Source organism: Zonotrichia albicollis, chromosome 8 (genome assembly GCF_047830755.1).
Source record: "Zonotrichia albicollis isolate bZonAlb1 chromosome 8, bZonAlb1.hap1, whole genome shotgun sequence".
Classification (NCBI taxonomy): Eukaryota; Metazoa; Chordata; class Aves; order Passeriformes; family Passerellidae; genus Zonotrichia; species Zonotrichia albicollis.
This window is the reverse complement of record NC_133826.1, coordinates 43644155-43661930: the sequence shown is the minus strand read 5'-3', so window position 1 is coordinate 43661930 and position 17776 is coordinate 43644155. Positions and strand designations below refer to the sequence as shown.

General features: G+C 52.0%; 1 protein-coding gene across 1 annotated transcript; it reads right to left on the bottom strand.

The window, feature by feature from the left end:
- Window positions 1-9795: 9795 nt before the first annotated feature.
- On the bottom strand, window positions 9796-15726 carry LOC141729974 (Fc receptor-like protein 3). The gene is made up of 8 exons (XM_074546631.1): window positions 15588-15726; window positions 12447-12677; window positions 12029-12199; window positions 11767-11939; window positions 11058-11247; window positions 10146-10167; window positions 9981-10060; window positions 9796-9896 (listed from the first exon to the last, which is right to left on the bottom strand). Exons 1-8 carry the CDS (start codon window positions 15724-15726, stop codon window positions 9796-9798), a joined length of 1107 nt encoding a protein of 368 aa, XP_074402732.1.
- Window positions 15727-17776: the final 2050 nt, after the last annotated feature.

The window sequence follows — 17776 nt, the reverse complement described above, 5'->3', positions numbered from 1 at the left end:
CAACTCACCCCCCATAATAGCACCATCCGTACCACCTGTGCCCTGGCCAGACCCTCCACTCCCTCTCCTAGCAATGAGCCGATCCCTGGGGCAGAGAGTGACCTAGCGGGGGCCATTGCACAAGAGCGGAGGAAGACATGGGCAGCGGTAGCAAAAGAGATCATGGATTCGGGGGGATTGTGAGGCTATGGCAGCAGCTATGGAAGTGGCTTGCCCGGTGGTGTATACTCCTCTGGACAGGGGTGGATTACAGGCAGCAATTACTGCCCTAGATTGGAAACTGTTGTCCCAGTTACGGTCCACAGTTAGTCAGTTTGGGGTGACCGGTGAGCCCACAAAGCAAATGCTTGACTATATTTGGGAGACCCAGGTGTTATTGCCAGCCAATTATAGAGGAATAGCAAAGCTTATTTTTACTCAACATCAGCAGCTTCTGTTTAAAGCACATTGGCAAGCACTCTGCCAGGAGTGCATAGCAGTGGTACAGCAACCAGGTGACCCTTTACAGGGGATAACCTTAGATTAATTATTAGGCATAGGGGCTTTTGCTCAAACAGAAGCACAAGCGTTAATCGGTCCTGATAAATGCCGAGAGGCTATGCGACTGGTGAGGCTAGCTATAGACAGGATAAAAGAACCAGGCAGGGTTCCCTCATACATGGGTATAAAGCAAGGTGAATCATTTGGATCTTTTATTGATAAGGTGGCCGCTGCTATCGAGTGATCTGGAGCGGCAGATTTCATGAAAGGGGCCCTATTGAAGCAGTGTGTGCTTCAAAATAGCAACCAGGCTACGAAAAATGTGTTAAATACCCTAGGAACTAATTGGACTATAGAAGAAGCTTTAGAACGCATGGGAAATGTGCCCGTAGGGACTCAGGCAATGTTAGTAGAAGCTTTTAAAGAGCTAGGGACAGGACTGAAGGAGCAGGCAGCAGCATCGCAGAGTCAAGTCCTTGCCACCCTTGCAGCCCTACAAGTAGCAGCAACAAGTAGTCCACGATCTCCATCTACTGGCTGATTTAAATGTTACTGGTGCAGAGGCATGGGACATACCTGGTGAGCCTGCCAAGCAGCTAGCTTCTGGTGTCACAGTTGTCGCTTGGATACCCACAATACCGGAGCCTGCCGACGCTGCTCGGGAACCAGGAGGCCCAGCGTGACCAACAGCCACCGCACCCAGACACAAGTAGCAGCTGCCAACACCTCAGCCCAGCCCCCCTTCAACCAGCCACCGTCGGGGGCCTTGGGCTGGACGTGGCAGCCTCAGTAGCGGTAACATTGATGACCATCCAACCGGAAAAGGTCTCGACTGGGATAAAGGGACCAATCATCATTGATGGACAGCCTATGGGAGCTTTGCTTCTGGGGCAATCATCAGCCACCATGATGGGATTATTTGTTTTAACTGGGGTAATAGACGCTGATTTTACTGGGGAAATTTGTGTTTTGGTACATACTCCTTTTCCACCGATACAAATCAAAAAAGGACAGAGGATGGCTCAATTAGTTTCATTGGAACAAATGACTAAAACATTACCCCCTCATCAATTACAATCCAGGGGAACGGGGCTTTGGCTCCACTGGAAGACTTACTCTGTTAACAATGAAGTTAAATGATTGACCAAAACATGCTGTATTGATAGAGTACCAGGGTGACAGGCAAACCTTGGAAGGTTTGTTAGATACTGGCGCAGACTCCAGCATTATCAGCCCGGATTGCTGGCCCCACAACTGGCCGTTACAGCCAATCACAGTAGCAGTTACCGGGGTTAGAGGCTTAACGCTTGGAAGAAAATCACCCATGTTATCAGAAATTATCAACGGAAAAATTTTACGGAGTGTTTTCTCAGTTGTGCCTTTGCCCCCTACTGTGCAGTGCCTCATTGGTCGGGACATTTTGGCTCAAATGGGGGTAGTGCTGACAAATTAGTACCCTTTGGGCTAATGGCCATTGCGTGGACTTTCCCAATCCCACTCATTTGGAACATGGACACACCAATGTGGGTTAAGCAATGGCTATTAAAAAGGGAAAGTCTGGAACAAGCACATGTACTAGTTCAAGAACAATATGACCAGGGTCATTTACAGTTATCAGTAAGCCCATGGAATACCCCTATTTTTGTTATTAAAAAGAAGTCGGGAAAGCATCGTTTACTGCAAGATTTACAGGCTGTAAATGAACAAATGGAGCTTATGGGAGCCTTACAATCAGGTTTGCCTAACCCAGCCATGTTGCCACAGGACTGGCCACTGTTAATTGTGGATCTTAAGGACTGCTTTTTTACTATTGCTCTTCACCCTCAAGACACTTGGAGGTTTGCATTTACCTTATCGGCTTTAAATAGGGAAGAACCAGACAAGAGATTTGAATGGCTCACTCTCCCACAGGGAATGCCCAACAGCGCCCCCTTGTGTCAGCTGTATGTTGACAATGCTTTACAACCTTTGCGACAGGCCTGGGCCAAAACAACCATTTATCATTACATGGATGATATTTTATTTGCGCAGCCGCAACCTTTTCCAGGTCAACAAATTCAAGAAATATATAAGGCCCTGGAACTACATGGCTTGATTGTAGATCCTGAAAAAATCCAGTTATCTGCACCCTGGAAATATTTGGGATGGACACTTAGTGGTCAGGTTGTTACCCCCCAGAAATTGCAATTGAATATTGAAATACATACTTTGCATGATGCTCAAAAGTTACTTGGTGATCTGCAATGGCTGCGCCCTATTGTGGGCTTTCCAAATGAGTTGTTAGATGAACTTCAACCTTTACTAAAAGAGACTGACCCAGCACAACCTGTCCATATAACCTCTGAGCAGGTTAAGACACTTCAGCAGATATGAGACTGTGTGACACAGGGCAGTGTCTGGAGACGAGATCTTAAGCTCCCCATACAGCTGACAGTTTGGTGTGGAACTAAATTTTTACTGGGTTCACTTATTCAGCAAAACAGAAAAACGGGGGAGGCGTGGGCCTTAGAATGGATATCTCCTCCACTTCAACAGCATAAAACCCTTCTTCAAAAAATCAAAATTTTGGCTGACCTGCTAAAGAAGGGTTGTGAACGGGCATTACAGATGATGGGAAAGGAGCCTGATCAGATACGGATACCAATGAAGAAAAATACCTTGACCTGGTACCTGGTAAACAGTGTGGAATTACAAGAGGCCCTGCTGGGAGCTGGAAGCGTGATTGCCACTGATGATATTCCCAATATACCATTGAACTGGGTAGGGCAGTGGGGTTGGATTCAGTGCCCAAAAAGATCACAGAAGCCCCTGTCGGATGCTATAACAGCCTACATGGATGCAGGAAGAAAATCAAGAACTGCTGCAGTGACCTGGCAGGAAAAGGGACAATGGCACCATCAGATTATTCAGGCTTCCAAGTTGGATACTTTAAAAACAATGGAGCTATTGGCTGTTGTATGGGCCATGATGCATTTTTCGGGGCCCCTCAACATAGTGACAGATTCTTTGTATGTTGCAGGAGTGTGTGAGCAAATAGAGGATGCCTCTATAAAAGAGGTTCAAAACAGGAGGTTACATGAGCTGTTTATTCAATTACAGAGGGTGATTAAGCTGTGAAAACATCTCTTTTCTGTTATCCATATCAGAAGTCACAAATGGGATATTGGTCTGGGAGAGGGTAATGCACGAGCAGATAAGCTAGTCTCAATCACACAAATGACTCCAATTCCCAGGCAGATTATGGCCAGAGAGTCACATTCCATGTTTCACCAAAATGCAAAAGGTCTCCATAGAAAATTTCAGGTATCTATGGACGAGGCACGGGCAATAGTCAAAGCCTGTCCCATATGTAGTCATCATAATGGGGGCTGCAGGTTAGGTCTGAGAGTTAACCCAAGAGGGTTGAATACAAATGAGACCTGGCAAATGGATGTCACACATGTTGCTGAGTTTGATAGGATGAAGTATGTGCATGTTTCTATAGATACCTATAGTCATTTTCTATGGGCCACAGCACAGACTGGTGAGAAAGCTGGACAAGAGGAGAGGCATCTCAGCAGCTGCTTTGCTGTAATGGGAGTGCCACGGTGTATTAAGACAGATAACGGGCCTGCCAACTGCAGAAAAAGAATAAAGCAGTTTATGCAAATGTGGGGAATAGAACATGTGACAGGCATCCCTAATTCCCTGACAGAGCAAGCAATGGTAGAAAGAGCTAATGGTACCTTGAAAAGATATCTAGGTAAATACAAGGATATTAGAGAGCTGCAAGAAAGACTGTTAAGGTGTTTATTTGTTTTGAATCACTTGTGTGGTTTTGGGGAAAGCAAGGTTCCTGTAATTCGCCACTATGTACAGGAGAAAGAAAGTGTAAAGCAAGATGTAAGGGTAAAATACAGAGATCCCAAAATAGAACAATGGCAAGGTCCTGCTAAGGTGTTATATTGGGGCCAAGGATATCTTTGTGTCTCTACCCTACAGGATCCTTATGGGTACCTGCTAAATGGACCTGAGCAGCTGGGTTAGATGGAACCACCAGAACTCCACCAACTGAGCTCAGAAGACTGTCAGCAAGTAGAGACGAAGCTGTTGATCATCCTTCAACCAATACTTCCTAAGCTGAAAGGACAGTGTAGTTTGGCTATCGACCGAGCAATTGATCGGTGTAAATCCTTAGATTATATACTAAGCCTGCTTCAAGCGCTTTCTACATTTGAATTTAGAGGGCCTAGGTAACTAGCTTGTACTGATTGTCAAAATAGACAGTGTGCTGCATGGGTATTGTTTTTTTGCGGGGGTTTTCAGCAACCTAAGTGCGTACATCAGACTCAATTACCTGACTTGTGGTGCAGGAGCTGTGAATTTTATTGGCAGTTGGGCTCCTGGCAAGCAGAACTCTGGACCTTTACAGGATTACCTGGCCGCCAAGGGTTACAGTTTTATGAGTCACCAGAATTATTGCATGGTTTAGGTGGGAAATGCAGCATTTAGTTAAACACGCTTTGGGACAGTCCAAGTCGCATATTTTAGAGACTAAGTGTGGTAAGGGTATTCCCCTTTCACAGACAAGTATAATAGGTCCAATTTCTGCAGATCAAGATCCCAACCAAGCATGGGACAATTGTCTGAGAGACCTAAAGAGGTTAAATCTGGGCAGATCAAAGAGAAAGAAGGGGAAAGGAAAGAAGCGACATTCTTAATGACTTGTGGGAAACATGTTTATCTCCCAAATGTCTGGGTGGTTCAAAGCAGCGCCTGGGGAGACCAGGGTGATGTGGCACATTTATGCTGTTACCTTGCTAATCCTCACCCTCTTAGCAGACAGTGCACGTGCTGCCAAAGCAGTGAAAACTCGTCATGCATGGGCCCCACCTCAGCCTAAGAGTAACATTTGGGTCACCCTGGCAAACTTAACTAACCAGGAGGCTATTTGCCTGTCATTATCTTCTCCCGGTAATCCATTTACAACTTGCTTGGTAGGGCTACCAGCAGATCCCTGGCCATGTCCCTCAGGTGTACCCACCTGCAAAACTGACAATCCCAGGACAAGTGTAGATAATTGGGACCAATGGGTTTCTCACTTCCCCATAGCACCACAGGAACCCCAAGAATTGGAGCTGTTAGGTTCAGTGATGGCAGATGCATGTATTAATTTTAACCATAGAAGCCAGCTTTCAGCAAAAAACCATTCCACTATTGTAACTTCCAGCATGGCTGTGTATTGTAATGCAACAGCTTGGTGCAATTATACCACAGGGAAAGTGTCAATCTCATCAAATGACCCTATTCAACTGCCAGAAGGTTACTTCTTAATCTGTGGGGACCGTGCTTGGCCTGGTGTCCCATTGATGCTGCACGGGGGGCCATGTACAATTGGACGGCTGTCTCTACTTACACCCGATACGTCCATGATATTAAACATGAGCCGCTGCTGTCATCGACATAAGAGAATGATCCATGCATTTACTGCTGACTGTAGGGACGATGTAAAATTTTGGTCCCCAGGGGCCATAATGGCAGCATCCTTTCTGACTCCAGGGGTGGCAGCCGCAGGTGCCCATGATACCCTAAATAAGTTGGGATGCTGACTTGCAAAGCAAACCAATGCCACCTCTTTGGCACTTTCTAGCCTTTTGCTTGATGTTGATTCTATTCATCACACAACACTTCAAAATAGAGCTGCGATTGACTTTCTTTTACTTGCACAAGGCCATGGCTGTGAAGAATCTGAGGGCATGTGTTGCATGAATCTTTCTAACCATTCGCAGTCCATCCATGCCCAGCTCGCTGAATTGCAAAGGTTAACTGGAAACTTGCAGGTAGAATCAGGTTTCGGTATTGATGGATGGCTCTCATCGTTAGGCCTGGGATCACGGTTACGTTCTGTTGTTAAAGTTGCCATTATAGTGGGCATTATAGCTCTGTTAGTAGTGTTAATTTTGCCGTGGTTTTGCATGTGCTTACAGAACATGGTGCAAAGGATGATATCTGCTGCATTTAATCAGACTATGCTTGTCCAACAGAAAAATGGGGGAAGTGTGGAGAGCTTTGTGGACAGTTGGTTAGCTGAGAAAGGTCACGTCCACATAATGCCGCTGGTTAAGCTTGAAAGGGACAAGCATAGAAGCCAGTAGTCAGTGTCCAATAACAGGCAAGAACATTGTGCCCTTGGTGCAACATTGGGATAGGGGAGAACATCTTTGGCAGAAATACGAAGAAAAGTTTCAATAAAATATCCACAAGAATGCAGAAGTAGGCATAGTTGCCTGATAAGTAACTAACCAATAGTGAGCTCGCTTTTGCAATATGTATGAAATTCATTAACATTGATATAAAGATGTGTATCTATCAGTAAATTTTGAGATTTGCTGATCACTCATATTGCATTCTGCATTTCTCCCGCCAGTTCCAACAGCTTACAATAGGACACAGCTGGTCCACTGTACCTTGTAAGGCTCCACCAGCAATTTGTCCCTGCACACGTGCTCTGGCTACCTTGATCACCAACTCTTTTGCTGGTTTGGTTAGCTCTGTCAACATGAAATCAGTATCACCTCAGTCTGGCTCTTGACTCTTGATTATGAACTCCAATCTTTTTGCTACTTTGCTAGGGTTTTCTCTATCCATTTTAACTTTTTCCCACCAACTCTTCAGTTCACTAGTAGAAAAGCAGATGTTCACCCACATGGCTTTTCCTGGGGGACTCAAGACTTGCCTTAAGGAGGTGACTAAAGGCAAAGCTTTCTTGGTTTTATTGCTTGGGCTGCTTGTCACTGGGTGTCTCTGAAATTGTCCCCTCACCTGGATTATTCATCTCATCCTCACTGCCATTTGGCTTTCATTCAGGGGGCAGAGTGGTTGCCTGAGGGGGGGTGTACCTGAGCTGGCCTGGGCTAACTCGGCTGTAAGTCTTGGACACCTAGAACACAATCTTCCTGGGGCATTTGAGCCAATTTCAAACATCTCTGCCTTATGCTGAATGCTAAACGACATCTCTTTCTTTTCTGCCTCTTATCTCTTTCCAAAGTTAGGACTAAAGGTCCTGTGGGGCCAAGTCAAAGCCACATTCTTTCTGACACTCAGGTTTATTCTTCAGGGTAAAAAAGATGTCTGCATATATCACAGGATCTCATTTTTCTTCTTGGCTTAAAAATAACATCAACTGTAACAATGGATCATAAAGTTCCATTGGGGGTCACTTTTCACCACTTTCTAATTGATACCAAGCCTACTATTGGGTAAGAGTATTTCATCAGATTACCTTTCCTTGAAAAATTACCCTCCGGGATTCCTGCCAAATCTTTCTCATCTGCTAAATTACATTTTAGTGGACTCTTTTTAATACCATCTTTACTTCTTGTGTTCTTCATTCTTCATGCTATCTAAATTTCCAGACTTAGCAGGATGTATTAGTACTTCTCTTTTCCTTCTCTTTATCCCCTGTGTGCTCCACTTAACACACATGGGCTGACTCTGAATCACCCAGCAACAATTTTTTTTTTATAGTACCTAACAAGCAATGAAAACCAAAGGATTCCATGTGTGGAAAATTGGTATGATTCGTGCTGTAAAATTGAAACCGCAATCAATATTGATACAGCAATTAATAATTGCAAATAATAAAACATTTAAAAGTTGTAATGCCAGAAAAGAAAGAGATAGGAGGGCTTGCACCCCCCCTCCCTGCAGATGTTGAAGGACAGGAGGAAAAAGCAAGAGATAACAGTTACTAAAAATTAACAAAAAGAAGGGACAATCTGGTTGGATCCCAGGAAAATGCCAGCTGTAAGAGATTTATTACTTTGATGCTTAAATGCAGTAATATGTTAGTTCTGGCTTTCATCGTACTGGCTTGATGCGCACGTGTAACCCAAAGGTGAATTAAAGGACATAGATGAAGAATAGAGGCCTTCATCAGTGATGACACCCAAAGACTTGTGTGACCACTAAAATGAGTGGTGGCGCATGCACAGTGAAGGTGGTGATGAGGGCGGAGGTAGAAGTGTGATGAATTGAAAATGGGAGGAGATGACATTGACACATGGCATATAAGGGGGGAATCTTCACTTGGCAAGCTCGTACGTGAGGTGGCAAGAGTCCAAGAGCCCTGCATTCCATACCTCACGGTTATCTTTTGTTTATGCGCTATTATTGGAACCAAATTATCCCTTAGTTTTAGCCCAATTATATTGGTAATATTTCAAGTGTATCCAATTTTATATATTTTCTAAACTTTTTAATTAAAATTGCTGCTACCTCTAATATTGTTTGGTTATTTGATGATGGGATAATTGGGCAAACATAACAATATGGAAGAACAGGCTTGGGAGCCTCCCTCATGGCTGCTTACCACACAGCTCATCTTTGAGACGGGTGCTTCACCTTTTATACCTCTGGGGGTTGCATCAGCCAACCCTGGCCCCTCCCAGAGTCTGTCACTCAACTCTTCTTTGCCGTTTATTGGTGGAGATTGCTTTCCCACAACTTGATTGGTGGGTCAGGTGTTGTCATGCTGGGCCCTCCAGTAGCAATGAGCTTTTTCATTCTCTCTGCTCTGTAGGAGGGGCACACGTACACGCCTTCCTTTTACCTGTCTTAAATAACGCAGGCTGTCCAGTGGTGACAATACAGAGGATGGGGAAAGAGGATTGTGAGGAGAACAGAGGGCATCTAAACAATAAACTACAATAACATATCTATACATCAATAAAGAGCTTCTCTTAATATTCACACAGTATTCATTCCTTAATTGTTAGGGCCAATCATCTCATTATTCATCTAGAACAATTTTTTTTTTTTTACTTTCACATTTTCCTACTGTTATTCCTACTCCCATATCTTTGCGTGAGAGCCCCTTGATTCCAAAATTTTAATAATTCAGAGAGAAGGGGTTTATATTTTCCATTTCCAGAGAAACTCCTTCTTTCTGTAACAGACACCTGTCTTTCAAACCAAGACAGAGCCCCAAAAATCCCACAACGATCTGCGCAACAACATGACCGGGTCCCTCCTTCTGAGCCAAACAGGGCAGAGCTGAACAAACAAAAACCATTTCTCCTGGTTTAATGAAAAAGCTGCGTTTTGAGTCCCATAAGAGGGACAGTGATTCTGTGCCCCCTGGTACTGGGGGAGGGAATGGGGAGCTCCTGGGGGTACTGGGAGCACTGGATCAGGGAGCTCTGGGCAGCCCCACATGGGACCCCACACTCATTCCCCCACCTCGTGGCAGGGTGGGCATCCATGGAGCTGGGGGGCGGACACACAGTGGGAGGTGCCCTCAGGCAGGGATCTCCAGTGCCCCCTGTGCCCCCAGTGTCACAGCATGTTCTCGTAGATGTCACTGGAGTCCTGCTGTTGCCCATGGGGTCCTGGCAGCTCTGCATTGGTCACCTGGGGGGTTGTGGCACAGGGGGGCACTGCAAGAGACACCGGTTGGGGGAACCTGGATGGGAGGTGACATCCCTAGGGGGACATGTCCCTGTCCCCCCACCTGTACTCACCCCCTGCCTTCTTGTTTCGCATGACCTGGCTGTATAGCACCTCCCCTGCCTCTGGAGGGGCCGAGGGCACTGGACGGCCCCTGCAAGGATAAGGGGGCGTCTGTGGGCGTGTGGGGGGTCGTAATGAACATAAAATGGGGGTTCAGGCCTGGACCCCCCACTCACCTTTCCTGCTGTTTCCTGAGGGCTGCACAGGAAAGGGGAGAGGGGTGACTGTGGAGTCCTCAGGGCCCCTGAACACCCTTGAGACCTCTGACTGCCCCCAGGAGCCTTGTGCATCCCTGAAGCCCCTAATGAGCCTTGAATCACCCACTGAATCCACTGACACCCCAAACTCCTCCAAACCCCTGATAGAACCCCCAACCTCCCTGCACAACCCTGCAGGACCTTCCCAAATCCCCCAGGACCTCCAGGTGAGATCACTAGGGATTCAGCTTCACCCAAGTCAGGAGCTGTTGGTGCCACCCTGTGGACCTCAAACTCTGTGGGGGTTTCACCTCAATCTCTGGGACCCCCATTCCCTCCATTGTCACCCACCCAGGTGGTGCCACCAGTGCCAGCCTCCGATGACAGCCAGGAGCAGAACCAGGAACAGGAGGGACCCGCAGACCCCTGAGGCCACTGCTGGGGACAGAGAGAGACACATCAGGGTCACCCAGAACCCCGGGGGTCCTGAAGTCCCCATGTGACCCTGTGTGACCCTACCTGTTCCCTGTTCCTGTGTTGTCACCTCCAGGGCCAGCTCTGAACTGAGTGCCTGGTGCCCGTCCAGCTGGTTGGTGACCACGCACTGGTAGGTGCCCGAATGTCCCGCATCGACAGCCCTGAGCTCCAGGAGGGGACCTTGGGCCACCTCCTGCCCATTGTGCAGCCAGGTGAAGGTGAGAGGGGCTGAGCCCACCTGCACCGAGCACCGCAGGGTCACGTTGTCTCCTGAGCGCACCAGGTGTGACAGGGGACTGAGGGTGATGGTGGCATTGGCCACAGGCACTGCAGGGACACAGACAGGGCTGGCACCTGGTGAGGTGGATGGGGGTGCCATGGGTGGGTCACCCCCAGTCTTAGGGTCCCACTCACAAAGGACAGTGATATTCAGGGGGACACTCTCAGCCATGCTGTCCCTGCACTGGCAGTAGCCGCTGCCATTGTCCCCAGTGTGGTGCAGCTCCAGGCAGGGCCAGTGCCAAGCGGTGCCCTGAGCCCTCCCGGGTACCAGGAAATGGACAGATGACCTCTCCCTGTGGCCACCGTACAGCTCAGCACAAGGCTGCAATGACAGGGACACCCACGAGAGCAGAACCCCTGCGGAATGGGGTGACACCAGGGGACATTGAGGGACTTGGGGGGAGGTCAGGGACGGGCAGGGACATCCCAGTGAGGGAGAGGAGAGGAGGTGCAGAGATCGGGGGGAAGTTGAATAGGTACCCAAAGAAAGGATGGGGGGTTAATGAGGGGACACATTGAGCAGGAGATGGGAGGACACCAGTGTGATTATGGGGACCCAGAGAGGGGATGGTGGGACTTGGGGACTGAGGGAAACAGCAGAGAGGGGTGGGGTTGACTCAGAGATGGGTGAATTAACCCAGTGAGGGATGGGGGGAAGGGGGCAGTAATGGAGGTACCCAGGAAAGGGGATCCAAGCAGGCTGTGGAGGCTCCCCATGCCCATCCCCGCACTCACTGCGCACCGTGACACGGAGCCGGGCACTGCTCTTCCGCACGGTCCCCCCCTCGGAGTGCACCTGGCAGCTGTAATTCCCTGAGTGGGAGACCCCCACAGCGGGCACCAGCAGCTGCGGGGACCCCTGCGGGCCCCCCAGCACCCGTCCGTCCCGGTAGAACATGTGCAGGAGGGGGGCTTGGGGCCGCAGGGGGCTGCGGGTGCTGAGGCAGCTGAGAGTCAGGGGGGACCCATTGGTGGGCTCAGAGTGAACTACCAGCACTGGCACCGTGAAAAGCTCTGGAAAGGAGAGGGGAGGGAGATTTGTGAGCCTGAGTCCCGAGGGAGGGAGTGTGGGGGGGTTGCAGTGGCAGTTGTGGACTGCTCACCGTGCACTGTCACTGTCACTGATTCCGACTTCTCCCATCCCCGTGATACCGTGGATTTCACCCAGCCCCTGCAGCTGTAGCGGCCGCTGTGTTGCAGCTGCAGAGGGGACAGGGACAGCTCGGTCCTATCACGGAGCTCCTGCAGTTTCTTCTCCTCATGGTAGAAGGACACTGAGTTGACCGGGTTGTCCCTCCAGCGCCGGCAGCGCAGTGTCACCGTGTCCCCCTCCAGCAGCGCCTGCGCTGGCACCTGCAGCACCAATGGGGCTGCGGGACACGAGGGTCCTGTTACACCTGGTGAGTCCCCAGAGCAGGGGACAGGCTCTGGTCACACAGGAGGTGACCAATGGAGCAGAGCCCACCCAGAACCCCGGGGTCACTGCTGGTGCTACGATGGGGACACCCAAACCCCCCTCACCATCCAGGACTCTCACAGGAGGGCTGAGCCCAGTGCCGGGTCTCTCACACGTGTAGTTGCCTTTCTCAGTGACAGTGAGGCGGTTGTGTGCCTCCTGCCTCCAGCGCCGCCCGTCCTTATACCAGGTGGTGACACCAGTGTTCCCTGAGCCCTTGCAGGTCAGTGTCACCCAATCCCACAGCACCGCCGGCCTCCAGGAGGGCTCCACCAGGAGCTGGGTGGTCTGGGTACCTGTGGGTGATGGGGGACACCAGCCTGCAAGGTCCAGCATGGGGCTGGGGACAGCAAGGTGGGGCCATGGCATTACCTGAGGACTCACCAGCAAGGCCAAGGGTCTGGGCTGGAAGGGAGAATGGACAGGGCTCAGTAAATGCTGCACTGTGCGGACAGTTGTGCACAGGGGAATGGTTCATAGGGGCTGCCCCTGAACTGTCCCCCTGGGGAAATTGGTGTGGCACAGATGTCTCAATGGGGACACTGTGCTAGCACAGATCTCCCATGCCAGCCCCATGGCCTCTGTCTCCATGGTCCATCCACATTGTGCTTGTCTTCTTCTCCCTGTCCCTGCATCCCTGTGTCCCTGTCCCCACAGCTGCCCCAGCCCCAGGATGCCTCTCCCCACATTCCTATCCCTCCATCCCTGTTCACCCTCTCCTGTCCCCACAGCCACCCCGTGACCCCGGTCACTTCATGCTCTGGCTCTGCTGGCATTGGGAACCTCAGGGAACCCTGCAGCTCCCCTCTGCTCCCTCCCCATCTGCCTCACCAGCGCCCATCCCTGGGGTACTTCCAGTCCGGCCCGTGCCCGGGGCACTCACCCCACAGGAGCAGCACCACCTTCCTGGCCATCCCAGTGTCCCCAGCCATGTGCACTGGCTGTCACTCGCTGCTGTGGCCACCGCTCCCCTGGCTGGCGGTTCTTCGGATGAAGGGGAAGGAAGCGAGGTCACATCTCGTCCCCATGTGTAGGTGGCACCTAGTGGGGGCAGGGTGGCCACAAGCAGAGAACAGGCTTTGGGCAGAGTGGGGACATGCTGGGGACAAGGTTGTCTCTGGGTCAGTGGGACATGGGCTTCCCAGGAGCAGGGGGGCTCAGGGGGTTTGGGGAGCCAGGGATGGGTGTCCAGGGGAATTGGGAGTCCAGGGAATGGGGGTCCAGGGAATGGGTCCATGGGGAATTGGGGTGGTGAGGAGGGGGAGTCACAGGGGATGGGGGTGCCATGGGAATGGGGGTCCCCAGGGCTGGGGAGACTCAGGGATGGGAGTCCCAGGCGAGCCTGGGCTACTGGGATTTGGTGTCATGGTTTTGGTTTGCTAATTTGAGATATTTCAGTTAATGTAATAATTGGTGTGGTGGGTTTAGTGTTGGTTGATTATTAGTGGATTTATCAGAATGTATTTATTTCTATTTTGTTTTGAGATGAGACTAGGAGAAAGGTAAAGTACATTTAAAACTTTAAAACGGTATATAAGAAAATACTTTAATTGTAATAAATCCCTCATCAAGGGATTTTTGTGCCAGGGATGGGTGCAGGGGGAATGGGGGGACCTGGGAGAATGAAGGTCCCAGGGAAATGGGGATTTCAGGGCATGGAATGAATGGGAAAGGGTTCCTTGGGAATGGGGTCCTGGGCGATGGAGTTCCTGGGCAATGGCAGCCCTGGGATGGGGGTCCCAGGGAAGGGGAGACAAAAGGAATGGGGGTCCCATGGTCAGCTTCCCAGGGGAATGAGTTTGCCAGGGATGGACAGTGACGAGATGTGCATGTGCGTCACAGCTCCTTCCCTGGCTGCCTCAGATTTTGGGAAGACTCAAGGGCTAGAGCTGCCCTGGGTTGCCCGTGATTTGGGGGGGGGGCAACAAGAGGGGATTCAGAGGAGCTCTGGGTCTGTGCCACCAACACCTCCAGGGGCATTTCCTATTCTTCATTTCCATTTCCTTCCTTTTATCCCTCAATTTCACAACCTCCCAGTTCATGCCTTGATGATCCTGGGGACTTTCTGAGTGGGGAACGTGTTGGGGAAAGCCTAGGGTGGGTGAAGCAGGGGTGAGGGGTCTGCAGGGAGGGCTGAGGAGGCTGTGGGGGATGGAGGAGTGCAGCTTTCCCTCTGCCTACACTTTCACTTTCTCTCTCCTGCAGCAGAAGTAAGAGGCTGTTTGTGCTGAGTGTCACACAGTGGGGGGGAGGGGTCTATCCTGGGGGGGCACATCCAGGGGTCTCCTGCCCTGTGAGAACCCTTTCCCGGGGGGACACATGCTGGACAAGGGGCTCCTGTCCTGGGGGATGGCAGCTCCTGGTGTTTCCAGACTTCTCCATTCTTGCTCATCCCCTGCAGGATCTGAGCCAGCAAGAGCAGCTGGGGAATGGAGCTCCGGGCAGGAAGGAGCTCCCAAACTCCTGCTCCTTGAAGCCAGTGGCCATCCAAGGGTGGGACCCAGCCATAGCCCAGCCCCACTGCACAGGGATGGCCATTGCCCAGCCCTGCTCTGCCCAGCCCCAGGTGGCAGCCAGCACCTGAGGGTCCCCATTGCCCCCTTGGCTTTGATTCTGGCAGCTTTAAAGCTGCTGCAGAGGTGCGAATTCTGTGGTGGAAAAAGGCCTGCCTGTGGTTTGCTCAGCCCTGCAAGAAGCACAAAACCCAAAGGGAGCCCAAGCAGTGTCACTGAAAGGGCCTTTGATGGTTTGCAGAGCAAGGCTGGTTGGAAACTGCCCCTACAAGGGCAGCTGTGTGGGAACCAGTCCAGAAATGCAGCAATTGATCACTTTATCCTTCTAGGCAAGGGACTGGGGGAGACCTGAAAATCCTGCAAAGACAACAACCATCTGATCAAAAATCTGACCAGGACCCACCTCCTCCTTCCTGTCTCAAACCTGCAGCCCTTTAGAACATCCCAGAAAGTATTTTTGGGTTCTGGCTCAGTTGCGAGACAAGAGAGAAAAGGATGGAAATGTTGAGCAGGGGCTCTACCCCATGGCGGTGGTGGGCAGGGACGCTGTCTCGATTCCAGGTCTCCCCAAAGCTGCTCCATCCCTGCCCTCCTCACCCACACAGGGCACAGGGAATAGACAGGGCTCTTCCCCTGCCCTGCCCCACACCTTCCAGGGTACCCCTCCACTTCCCGGAGCTGTGGGGGCCTTACCTTGACAACGCTCAGTCCCAACACATCGCGACAGTGGCTTCGGGCACGCTGCCACAGTTGGTTCGGATACCCCGTGACCGTCCCAGCACTCGCAGCGCAATGGCACCTGGGCCCCTTTCCGGTGCTCCGGGACCACCATTGCGGTCCCTCCTTTCCGCAGACCCCACCACAGGGTCTCTGCTCACCCCTGTCCCGGGGTCTCCCTGCCATTGTGTTTCTCCCTCCACGCTCGGGGCTCCCCAGTGGGGTCCCGGTCCCTCCATCCCGGCCCCTCCCACCCGCTGCCCCCCGGTCCCTCCGGCCGCGCCCCCCGACAGCCCCGGGGCCGGCACCGGCAGAGGCTGCCGAGCTCCTGCAGGATGAGACGTTCCTGGGGCAGCGCCGGCTGAGCGGGGCCTGGCTCCCTCACGCCGTCCTTGCCCGCAGCGCTCGGGCTCCAGTAGCCCCGGGCTGTTCCTTCGGGATGTGCCAACTGCTCCTGAAGCACTGCCCTTTGTCGGGAACGAGCCCGGGAGTATCCGAATCATCCCCAAGGCCTGGGCCAGGATGTCCTTTGAGGCTGCGCCTGAGCCCTGAGGGGTTTGGGAGCCTTATGGGTGTCACTGCTCTGTCTCAAAATCTGGGGGGAGCAAGAATGGCAAGTGGTGTCCCACCATGGCCCGGCCCCCATGGGCCTCACCTGAGCACCCTGAGGAATTCCTGGAACTCCTGCTCCACCTGCATGGCCAGGTGCTGCTCCCATGAGCCGCCTGCTCCAGCTGGCTCCTGCCTCAGTCACAGAATCCCAAAATCCCTGGGAGAGGCAGCAGAGCTGTGTGTTTGTGCACAGGGATGCTTTAGGAACAGCGGACCTTCAGGAATACCAACAGTAATTACAACACCTCCTGAAGGGTCTGCAGCGTCTGGAGCAGAAGAGGGGCATTGGCCCGAACAGCTCCAATTTAGCCCCATTTTGCCCTCCCAAGGCACAGCTCCCAGCCCTGGCTATCTCTGTACTCCAGCTGCAGAGTCCTCAGGGCTGTGCCTCTGCTCTCCTCCTCCTCCCCTGTAGCGGCTGTGTCAGAACCAGCAGTGGCCCAGGAAGAGCAGGAAATCCAAATGTACTCTGCAGCCACCTGAGGAGCCCTAGCAGAGTCAGCAGAGGGGCTGTGAGGGTGTCAGTGTGGCGGCTGTGGGGTGCTCACCTTGCACTGTCACTGTCACTGAAGCCAAGAATGCCCACGGTGCCACCTTGGAGTCCACCTGGCCCCCGCAGCTGTAGCGGCCACTGTGGTTCAGCTGCAGAGGGGACAGGGACAGCTCGGTCCCATTGAGGGACCTCTCGACCTCCTTGTCCCCATGGTAGAATCACACCCCAGTGACCGACATGTTCTCCCAGCGCCAGCAGCGCAGTGTCACCGTGTCCCCCTCCAGCAGCTCCTGCACTGGCACCTGCAGCACCAGTCGGGCTGTGGAACATGGGAGTCTTAGGACACCTGTGGCATTCAGTTTTCTCAAGGACCCTTGAACTGAGACACATCCAGTGCAGCAGAGTTCCCTGAATCAAGAACTGGGGTCCCTCCACTCTGAGATGCTCTGGGATCTCCCTGTGTTCAGGGGATGGGCTCTGGTAACACCAGGAGGTGACCCATGGAGCAGAGCACACCCAGAGACTTTGGGGTCCCCGCAGGTGCAAGGCTGGAGACAACCAAACCCCTCTCACCATTTGAGACTGTCACAGAGGGGCTGTGCCTGGTGCCGGGTCTGTCACACGTGTAGGTGCCACTCTCAGTGACACTGAAGTGGTCCGGTCCCTGCTGCCACCAGCACTGCCCGTCCTTCTACCAGGTGGTGGCACGGGCAGTGCCCAAGCCCTGGCAGGTCAGTGTCACCCGGTCCCACAGCACCACCGGCCTCCAGGGGGGCTCCACCAGGAGCTGAGTGGTCTGGGCACCTGTGGGTGACAGGGGACACCAGCCTGCCAGGGCTAGCGTGGGGCTGGGAACACCAGGATGGGGCCATGGCATCCCCCGAGGACTCACCAACAACGCTGAGGGTCTGGGCAGGAAGTGGGAAGGGACAGGGTTTGGTGAGGGTGGCATCACAGGGACATTGGCAGGGAGGCTCTGGGTGTGGGGGCTGTCATTAAACTGTCATAGTGTGGCAAGTATCCCTTGGGGACAGAGACACACCGACTGGCCCTTGCTCAG

Excerpts from the sequence above, each read along its gene's own strand:
- LOC141729974 (XM_074546631.1), bottom strand. The coding sequence starts at position 15,726 with ATGGTGGTCCCGGAGCACCGGAAAGGGGCCCAGGTGCCATTGCGCTGC. Across the intron at positions 11,940-12,028 it reads AGTGACAGTGACAGTGCACG|AGCTTTTCACGGTGCCAGTG; the intron begins GTGAGCAGTCCA and ends TCTCCTTTCCAG. Across the intron at positions 10,168-11,057 it reads CCTGAATATCACTGTCCTTT|CCCTCAGGAAACAGCAGGAA; the intron begins GTGAGTGGGACC and ends TTTCCTGTGCAG.